Genomic DNA, 11,202 nt, shown 5'->3' with positions numbered 1-11,202 from the left:
CTATTCAAAATATCAAAGTACAGTAGGGATACAGGTGTATGTCTGTTCGAGTTCTAGCTTTTGAGTTATCTCATCAGTACAGAGTAAATCTGGCCTGTTCTGTCACTAACTAGTACATTAAGTTGTGTGGAACATTTCCGTGTATACGAGGCAAGGACGAATGATCAAGAAAAATACCGTTTTGATAAAACTATATGCATTATCATAGGGCCTACACACACGAGTAGGCCCTATGATAAGTACCGTATTTGCCAGGCATTAAATTGAAAGAATGAATTGTCGCCGGAATTTCAAATCAGTCCAACGTTTGGATAGCTGTCGACAAATTCAAGTCCAACAAACATAACATAGTCTGCAACAATTCGTAGGTTTTGTTCAATATTCGTTTCAAACACTGTTACAGTGCAATGAACTATTTTTTTTAATGCTTGACAGAAGAAAATTGAAGTGGTTTTGAGAGATGAAAACACCATCTAGGCTCCATCTAAGATGCACGTTGACTGATGTGAATCAGAATAAAGTGTGTTTCCTTTATTCTATCGATCACCAAAAGCATATCTTAGTCGTGCTACGAGAAACTACTAGTATACTATTCGTAATCCCGCCAAATTGAAATGTTGTTTCTTCAACTCTTGTTCGAAATTCGGTATACTGACAGATATAGGGCCTACTGAATGGTTGTAGTGTAGTACGTGTACTACTATAAATAACATCCCCCCAAACACCACATTTTGAAGTTACACTGAAAGCACATTTTGGCTCCACGGCAGCAAATACAGTGATTACAATCATGCAAAGTCTTCTGACATATTGACAGAGGTTACTGATAAACATTAGCTGTTGGGTTACTCGTGATTGACTCCGCATCCATATGGACCCATATTTACTAGCTACACGTATACCACGGTTTTTTTTTTTTTTTCGTTTTTTTTTTCGTTTTTTTTTTGCCGCCGAAATACGTTTTCTAAAGTATAGTACTGTTTAGCAGCTTGACCTGTACCTGTGACTCAAGTTACAAGTGATGGAGGACCAACGTACGCGTACGCGCGCACGTTATACTTGTACGTACAGGCCAGCAGGTACGTCAATTTTCTCTGAGTGTACGTGTATGATGAGGGAGGCCTTGGAAACACTTCATGTGTAGCCGGCAACATCCAGCTTCTTCTGAAGAGACTGACAGCTGAAATCCTCTCCGAGTGAGTTTGGTGCTCGGTTGCGAAACTGTCAATCAGGTAATTATGATATGGTGCATCCTTTTTTCTTTCCTTATGTCCAGAAATCTGTTATTTCACCGTAGAAGAAGTGTCAGGAGCATGCCGCCCGCCTGAACAAATACACATCATGCATACATGCAGTATACCGGCCCTCGGTACGGTGTCACCGTTTAATACACACGTATTGTACGTACACACACGCAGAGCTCTCATGATTTTTACTACCGGTTCTTTCCCCTTGTCGAATGCATGCATGCAGCCTACAGACTGTGTCGGTTGCGTTCAGATGCAGGATGAGACCCTAGATCTCAACTCGATTGCAATTCACGACGCTCTCAAATTCAGCTTTACCTACCAGTTCATTCATTTGGCGCTAGTGTATTAGTGTTAGGAGAGTGCATCGTATCACCAGACGCTTTTTTTTTTTTCGTGGCCACACTCGGGTCTGATGTCGTATGTGCTGTGTAAGGTCAGAGCCGAAAATAGTGGTATACAAATATACTTGGCCTTGAGAGTTTCTTGTTAAAACTATGGGCAAAGTATATTTGTTTTATATTTTGGATCAAAAATTTGAATAAAAAATGAAAATCATTATACATTTATAGGCTTAGCCGCACTGCGGCGGCAGCGCAGCGCCTGCCATACGCAACAGTGTGAGAGATCGGAAATTGAAAAACATAGTAGCCGTGGCAACGCCAGAGTTGCCCGTCGCATGTATCCAAGCGCTCGTATGGCCGCTGCAAACCTGAACACTAGAATTCGGGACCGGACGCGGACGGGTACACTTGATTGTAAAGAAGGGTGATTGTGACATCATTTTGCAAATAGTATACTATTTGCAAAATGTCGTCATAAAAGTGACGTCATTTTGCAAATAGTACTTCATTCATGGAGTGTCAAACACACCAACACTCTAAAATAGTTCAAAATACCTACAATCCCCTGAAGCTCTTTTAACCAATCGATGGAAGACAAATTTTTGATCCAAAATATAACATCAGATATTCTCAGAAACTCCTGAAAATTATGAATTCAGCAGAATTATGAAAATTATTCACTATGATTTTTGGAGAATAGACTTCAAATATACCGGTTCCTCTTTCCCAAAAGTTGTCTTTTAGCATGGTGTAAAATTGGCAGACCACCTAACTTTGACTCCCGTCTTATCCGGACACGATTTTCGCAATGGATTAGGAGCCTAAACGATGCCTTTCAGTTTTGCACCTTATCCTTTCACCAGAATCGCAATTCATACCCGCAATTCACCGTAGACTCTAACAGTTACACATTACATTTTACCAAACAGAGGACAAAAAAAAAAAATGGGCAAATTAGGCTCAAATTTTGTATCTTATTTAATATTAACAGATTAAGGTAAAATGTCTATTCACTTCAACATTCGTACAGTTCACACGATGAAATCTTGTGATAAAATGACATCTTCTTCTAAATCTAAGGTGAAATGTGAATTTCTTAGCATTTTTATATTAATGTGCTCTTTTTTTTTTTCAATTTCAGTCCATACAACCCTCTGTGAGGCTAGTCTACATGTACATAAAAGTCCCTCGCGTATTGAATGTCATAGACCACTATGCAGAAATGTGCACATCCAGAATTACCATGCTGTCCGGTAATACCATACCTGTACTTGTCAAACCTGTTTGTCAAATGATCTCCATGTCCAAACGTCCACATACTCGCTCTGAATATCCAACAGCCTCGAATATTTGCATCTGAGTGAGATGCACGTCCAGCAGAAAAGGAATTTTTCACCATTTTGACACTTTTATACTTGTCAGAATATGTCGATCTCAGCTAGTTCGCTCTGCGATAATTGCATTTCACAGGAGCAGACAGTGCAGCTTGGTGTACAAAACACGTTCACAGCAGTGAGTGCCACTACTTATCTGAATGTGGCTATCTCACAGCAATCAGAGCAAGTTCTTCTATGGACCTATGGTGTATAGATCTTTAAAAAATAATATTTTTTCTGCCTTTCAGCTTGCACCGAGTTGCGGACCTAGCAATTGATTGAGGATGGGGGTTATTCGTGTTGTGTGTGTGTGTGTGTGTATGTGCATATGTGTGAGGGGTGTGTGTGTGTGTGCTTGAAAGAAGATTGTGAAAAATGTGGTTATATGAAAGGGTGAAAGAATATAAAAAGCCTTTAAAAAAAGGCCAGGAAAGGGGTAAGAGGAATTGAAAAAAAAAACCTGTAAAAATTAAATAAAAAGTTTACAAAATAGAGAATTCACCAAAAGATAATGGAAGGAAAGAATGAAAGAAGAGAAACTTGCCTTATAAAGGAAAGTAAAGGAAAGATGGATATATGTTTTAAAAGAAGAGGAAACAAAAAAATATAGGTTAAAAACAGAAATTATAGAATGAGAGACAAATCAAAACTGGATGAAAGCAAATATAATTAGGAAGGAAAGAAAGAATTATACAGGTTGAAAAGGAAATGAAGAAAAGGATTCTTAAAACAACACATAAGAAAAAGATATTTTGGAGAGGATGGATTCTACCTGATAATGAAAGAAGAAAAGATAAAAAAGAAAGAGAAAGATATAAGTGGCAACACACACTCGCGCACGCCCTCAAGTGCTTTGAAATTACTACTGCTAACGCAAGACTTAGCCAACGAAAAGAGAGAAACAAATTTCAGCTTTTCAACGACACCATAGAAAAAGCCACTGTGTTGCTACATTCAGACCAAATGATCGACTCTAAGCATGCACTGAACATATTCGTACTGTGCTTGTGTACAGAGCAGCATTTCAAGGGAATGAGATTTTCCAACGATTTTCCGACACTTTTAGATACTAAAAGTGTTAAAACTTAAATGTCTATTCGACTTTGGAGACTCAGATGCAAGTATTTTAGGTTACTGAATAACAGAGTAAGTTTGTGCATGTTTGGAGATCATTTGACAAACGGGTGTGAAAGTGCACTAGTGCCTAGAATTGATAGAAGAAAACGAGGCGAGGTGCGTTTGACATCTCATTCTAAGGCATAACTATACACAGCCCTGTTGCTGTACACAAAATACAAAGTAAGAACATTACAGGCCTGACAGATCACTTTACTTTATGAGCAGCTCTGCAGCATCATGGCAGTAGCTGCAATCACACCAAGAAATGAAATGCAATATGTTATTCTGACATGTTTCAGCGTACCCCACAATGCTATTCAAACCACATTCAACAATCAATACAATTATTGCCATGGGCTATGCTAATGTTAGCCATAAATATTGTTTGACATGCCTACAGAATATGTTACCAGTTCGCTACTCACTCGCTGGTTTTCGATACGAATGTGTTACAGTACGTCCAGCCCGGCATATGCACTTCATTTGCTTAAGTTAGCCAGCCACTCAGATTGAAAGCTGTCATCTATTTTAAGTAATGCTCCTATTCTAAGCCCAATTGTAAGAAACTTGAAAAGTAATCAAACACAAATCCCCTAAATTGTACCCAATTTTGCATTTAAACGCAAGTCCGTTGCAGGAAGGGCGTTGGATTTTGTATGCAAATATCAAACACATCTTTGATGAATCAAATGCAACTAACCAATGCAAAGTTTCAGGCAAAAGTTACATTTGATATGAAGTTCCATTGCATTTCAAATTTCGTAGCAATGGGGCTGCACCCAGCCCACAGAAAGGGTTACACAGGTCAGCATACCCTGACAATGACAATTCATCACATTTTTGGGCTAATTTCAGCAGAGTAAGTGCCTCTGACAGGCATACAAGATGTATGTGCGTACAAATTGAAATGTATGTACACTTATGATGAGTAGTGAACAAATCTCGAACTGGTATTCGATATTTCCGCATGCACTTGGCAATGTTTATTGCAATAATTTCCTTATTTGATATCATGGCTAAATTTGCATCAAAATGACATTGTAGAGAAGCTGAAACATGTGAAAATATAATCCTGTAACCCAAAATATTAATCTAAATTTAAACTGTGTGTGGCACCTTAACCTGTGGATTGCACATGTTGGAGATATATGCCTTCAAATGCAATGTATGTGAACCACAAAGACTATCCAATGATATGAATATTTAGTGTAAATGTTGGTGATCTACCACATTTAGTATAGCTGTGCACTCTGTCTCTGATGCATGTTCGGTGTGGGATGATTCTTAAGTTGTTCAATCTAACTGAAGAATAGTTATAAAATTGTTTCTGGAATAAACCATTCAATGTCAGGGTTTATTGAGAAAAATAGTGATATCTCATATTTTAGGCTTTATTGCAAAATTTTTATATGTTAGGATTTTTGTGATACAACTGACAAGTCCACGACAAAATCTTTGACATTTTTGGACTAATGTTATGTCAATGTCATGGAAATTTCATACATCTTGCATTTCACAACTTGCAGTTTGTTTGTTTTTTCTTCCTTCATGCAGACATCATGTTTCGCTTAATGCAAGCAGCCTGTCATGTGGACAGAGTGGCACTGAACAAGACCTTCACCCTCTCAAAGCTTCGATTCAGAGGTCTGAAGACCAGTCGCATCAGCAGAGCAGAGGCAGAGGCTCCTCCCAAAGGTATCCCATATGCCAATCTTCGAGTAGGCATTCCAAAAGAAACCTTCCCTAATGAACGCAGGGTAGCAGTTGCTCCTGTTGCAGTCAAGCTTCTCGTGAAGGAAGGCTACCAAGTCGTTGTGGAGGATGGAGCTGGAGCCCTTGCCAACTTCAGAAATTCAGATTATGAAGAAGCAGGTGCCAAGATTGTAAAGAGGGACGATGCTTTCCAGTCAGATGTCGTCTTGAAAGTCCGTGCTCCCAGCATTGAGGAAGTCAGTCTACTCAAGGAAAAGAGCAATCTCATCAGTTTCTTGTATCCTGCTCAGAACAAGGAGATCATTGACAAACTTGCAGAAAGAAAGGCAACAGTGCTGGCCATGGATTGTGTACCAAGGATCAGCAGAGCCCAGGTATTTGATGCCTTGAGTTCAATGGCCAATATCGCTGGATACAAAGCTGTTTTAGAGGCAGCAAATAACTTTGGTAGATTCTTCACTGGTCAGATCACTGCTGCTGGAAAAATTCCACCTGCCAAAGCTCTTGTGATTGGAGGAGGTGTCGCTGGTCTAGCTGCTATGGGCACAGCAAAGAATATGGGAGCAATAGTGAGGGGATTTGACACACGAGCAGCGGTGAAGGAGCAAGTGCAGTCACTAGGGGCAGAGTTCTTGGAATTGGACTTTAAAGAGTCAGGAGAAGGAGCTGGAGGATATGCGAAGGAGATGTCCCCGGAATTCATCAAGGCTGAGATGGATCTCTTTGCCAAGCAGTGCAAGGAAGTTGACATTGTCATCACCACTGCGCTGATCCCTGGTAAACCTGCACCAAAGCTGATATCCAAGGAAATGATCGAGTCCATGAAAGAAGGATCGGTGGTAGTTGACTTGGCAGCAGAAGCTGGTGGTAACATTGCAACAACAAAGCCTCAAGAGCTGTACTCCTACAAGGGTGTCACTCACATCGGGTACACTGATCTGCCAAGTCGTTTGCCAACGCAGTCCAGCACTCTTTATGGCAACAACATTTCAAAGTTCTTACTCTCTCTAGGACAAAAGGGCTACTTTGACATTGACTTGGAAGATGAAGTTACACGTGGCTCCATCATCTTAAATGAAGGAAAGCTTCTCTGGCCACCTCCACCACCAAAGGAAGTCCCAGCTCCACCTGCGCCCCCTCCAAAGCCAGTTGCTATTGAGGCACCACCAAAGAATCCTTTCCAGGAGACCCTTCGCAGCTCAGTGTTGTACACACTTGGTCTGGGATCGTTGTATGGTTTTGGTGTTTTGTCTCCAGGAGCTGCCTTCAACACAATGCTGACAACATTTTCCCTTGCAGGCATTGTTGGCTATCACACGGTTTGGGGAGTCACCCCAGCTCTTCATTCACCTTTGATGTCTGTCACTAATGCCATATCTGGCATTACTGCAGTAGGAGGGTTGGTGTGCATGAGTGGGGGATACTATCCTGAGTCAACCCCAGCAGCTCTGGCAGCTTTGGCAGCATTCATATCATCCATCAACATCTTTGGTGGTTTCTTGGTGACACAGAGAATGTTGGACATGTTCCGCCGCCCAGATGACCCTCCAGAGTACAACTACTTGTATCTTCTTCCTGGTGCCATTGGCATTGGCTCGTACTTGGGAGCTGAGATGACAGGATATTCTATGCAAGACATTGCTTACCTTGCTGGTTCCCTGTGTTGTGTGGGTGCATTGAGTGGACTGTCATCACAAGAGTCCTGCAGAGTTGGAAATGCCCTCGGCATGATCGGTGTATCAACTGGAATGATTGCTACCCTGGTAGGTGTCAAGGCTACCCCTGAATTGTACACTCAAATGGGAGCTGCCATTGGTGTTGGTGGGCTGATTGGTTCAATCATTGCCAAGCGTATGGCAATCACTGATCTCCCACAGCTTGTTGCTGCCTTCCATAGCTTTGTAGGTCTGGCTGCTGTGCTCACATGTGTCTCTACCTACATGACTGAAGCAGCCCACTTTGCCCTAGACCCATCTGCAGCGGCAATGACCAAAGCCTTCCTGTTCTTGGGAACATATATTGGTGGTGTAACATTCACTGGCTCTCTCATAGCTTATGGCAAACTGCAAGGGCTACTGAAATCTGAACCTCTCCTCTTGCCTGGGCGCAATGCTCTCAATATGGGATTGATGGCCGCAAATGTTGGTGCGATGGCGTACTACATGACCAATCCTGGTTATGCTGCTGACATGAGCTGTCTGACAGCTACCAGTGTCCTCTCCTCTGTGATGGGAATCACCTTGACAGCTGCCATTGGTGGTGCTGATATGCCGGTGGTCATTACTGTCCTCAACAGCTACAGTGGCTGGGCCCTCTGTGCTGAAGGGTTCATGCTGAACAACAACCTTATGACCATTGTAGGGGCTATGATTGGGTCGTCTGGAGCCATTCTTTCATACATCATGTGCAAGGCCATGAATCGCTCCCTCACCAATGTCATCTTTGGTGGTTATGGTACTCTGACGACTGCTGGAGGCAAGCCCATGGAGATCACTGGCACACATACAGAGGTGAATGTCGAGAGCACAGTAGATATGATTGATGATTCACAGAACATCATCATTGTCCCAGGGTATGGTCTCTGCGTTGCCAAGGCTCAATATCCCATCGCTGAAATGGTCGAAATGCTCAGGAAGATGGGCAAGAAAGTTCGCTTCGGTATCCACCCAGTAGCCGGGCGCATGCCAGGTCAGCTGAATGTGCTGCTTGCAGAAGCAGGTGTGCCATATGATGTTGTGCTGGAGATGGATGAGATCAATGATGATTTCCCTGAAACAGATCTTGTTCTCGTCATTGGAGCAAATGATACTGTCAACTCGGCTGCGGAAGAGGACCCCAACTCCATCATCGCTGGTATGCCAGTCCTTCGAGTGTGGCAGTCCAAACAGGTCGTTGTCATGAAGAGGTCACTTGGAGTAGGGTATGCAGCAGTTGACAACCCAATCTTCTTCAAGGAGAATTCCTCAATGTTGCTTGGTGATGCCAAGAAGACATGTGATGCCCTTCTGGGCAGGCTCAAGACTGTACACTCATGAGTGTGACGTTGCATGCATAGAGCAAGTTTCAATGTGGTTATATTTATGTCAGATCTTACCTCAGTGTATGCTCCTATACCAACAATAGCAATATTGACCATGAATAAAAAATGTTGATGCAGACATGAATACTGCAACATTTTTTTTAAAGCAAATTCAGAGGGAAAAAAAGTTGTCTCCTGCATCTTCAAACTTCTAAATACTATTTACTGAAGGTGAACCAATTCACTTTAAGATGCAAGCGACACTTGGTGCTGTATACTGAAGCAAGATTTTGAATGAATGAATCATGTTGGAAAATTCAAAGATGAATTTATTCTTGTAGGCTCACATTGATGGTCATGGTTACCCTTTTGATGTATCAGCTGTGATTTGAGCTGTGTGATACTGGAAAAACTTAGTGTGGTAAGAGATGTAAGCCACGTTATCTGCCATCATGTCATCATCCTCTGTGAAGACGAGAAACTGGTGTTGTTTCAGAGGAGAGTAAATATAACTGAGCAGTTTTATTTGATGTGTTTACACCATATGCATATCAGATTGTACTGTAATTTCCTTCATGTTTGTGTGTTGCATCCAACCAAGACAGCATCATGTTTCAGTCACCAGTTGTGATTAGAACATTGTGTAATTTCTAGTTTCCAATGAAATGCAATGTATGCAGAAAACCATTTTGTTGTCAAAAGGTCACATGCATAGATATAGCACCTAGCTATTTATAGAAGATAAGAATTTACCCTTGACTTTCTGAAACATGGTATTTGTCCATTTGAAATAATAACTCTCAAAAGTTGAGAGTGACATGCATGTTTCCAAATTGAGCAATGCCAGAAATAAGTAATTTTGATGTATAATGTGTCATTGATATGGTCATTGTCACATGTCAGTTTCAAGTTGGCATGTCATCATCATTCCACATTCTGATCTGGCTGAATTGGAATAAAGAGCCATTAGAATCTATCCTTTCAGACATGTACTTTGGTATTTGGATTAGGAAAAAGGAAGTGAGCAGCAGTATCACAGAAAAGAAATCTACTGAAAAGACAATTTAAATTGGAGCTCACAGCTGTACTGCTGCTTACCTACCCAGAAAGCAGCAATTCTTGGGCAGTCATGAATGTGTAATGTCAAAATGAGCTTTATGATTGTGTTATGTATGTCCAGCCAAAGAGATGTCAAAAAATCTTAAACGTTAACCATTTCAGGTTTGATCTTGCATCCACATTGGACCACTTTTTTTTTTTTGCCTTTCTGTTCCCTGATTTCACAGGTTTTATTTCATTTTGTTGATAAAGATAAGGGCTCTCTTTGCAAAATTTGTAGATTCATAGTTTAGATACCTTGCTGTGACTTGTCATATACTGTATTGCTGTATGATTTCTTTATGATTGTGCCGTATAAGAGCTAAATATTTGTGAGCAATTTCTTCACAATGAAGAGCTGGGTAGGTGTGTTTCTTTTTTTTTCAGAGGATGCTGCCCAAAACTTTAAAAAGAAAAAGAAAAAAAAAAGAAAAAGAAAGATGTTGAGCAAGACTTTGCACTCCAATCTTCTCAGACAAATTGTCATGGGTATATGAAAAGTGTGCAATGCTCTGAAATTTGACACTTGGAAAACAGTTACGAGGTTATAAAGGGATATTACAACCAGTCCTTGCTTTTGAATTCAAAAGCAATAACAAAGATCCTGTAACTTTATGTGTACGTCATTACTGTTTGCCTCTTGGCTGAAAGAGAGTGACCTGTGGATACAGGTGTATATGCTAACATGCAGGGGATACAAATGTGGTGCATGTATCATGTTGTACAATTGCAACATGAAGTCCTCATTGATGGTGTAATATGGTGTATTCCTGCTGTAGCCAATGATATTACACTGAATGTGTAACAAAGCAGCACAACAGCAAAAATGTAGGTCAGAGATCACCATGCCCCACCAAAGTGCATTGCACTCATAGATTAAAACTTAGTCTTCCTGTCCTCATGGTAAAAGGGCTGACAGATTTATCTGTGTCAGAAGATTTTGCAATTATTTCAAGAGAAAGTGAATATCTGACGTCATGATAGCACGTGACCTCGGGTCTCAGTCCGATAATAGGTTTCAAATTGTTGTATGCATCATGATTTTTTTGTTATGTTTGTTCATGTAATTGTGATATTTTTCTTTTCTGTCTCTCCTTAAACAAGAAAAAAAAAACAAACAAATCAAAACTATTAATTTTCCTGATTGATGTCAGATAAAGTTAAAGGGAATTGATCAACTGAAGTGTGCTACTTAGTTATCATCCCAGTTAATGACTCCTTGAAGCAGTTCAATATTTTTTGCTCATTTTCTATGTTTCCATTAGTCTACTGCGTGGCTATCATGC

The 11,202-nt window shown here is 40.7% G+C and overlaps 1 protein-coding gene across 1 annotated transcript; it reads left to right on the top strand.

Annotated features, from left to right (window-relative positions):
• The first annotated feature begins 1,112 nt into the window (after positions 1-1,112).
• On the top strand, positions 1,113-10,336 carry LOC139711344 (NAD(P) transhydrogenase, mitochondrial-like). The gene is made up of 2 exons (XM_071623243.1): positions 1,113-1,232; positions 5,641-10,336. Exon 2 carries the CDS (start codon positions 5,646-5,648, stop codon positions 8,832-8,834), a length of 3,189 nt encoding a protein of 1,062 aa, XP_071479344.1. The 5' UTR covers positions 1,113-1,232; positions 5,641-5,645; the 3' UTR covers positions 8,835-10,336.
• The last annotated feature ends 866 nt before the right edge of the window (positions 10,337-11,202 follow it).

This window comes from Diadema antillarum, unplaced genomic scaffold (genome assembly GCF_040938485.1).
Source record: "Diadema antillarum isolate AM-2024a unplaced genomic scaffold, OU_Dant_1.0 seq00001648_RagTag, whole genome shotgun sequence".
Taxonomy (NCBI): domain Eukaryota; kingdom Metazoa; phylum Echinodermata; class Echinoidea; order Diadematoida; family Diadematidae; genus Diadema; species Diadema antillarum.
This window is presented reverse-complemented; position numbering and strand designations above follow the sequence as displayed.

What these genes read in the sequence shown, in the direction of transcription:
- LOC139711344 (XM_071623243.1), top strand. Translation starts at nt 5,646, where the DNA reads ATGTTTCGCTTAATGCAAGCAGCCTGTCATGTGGACAGAGTGGCACTG.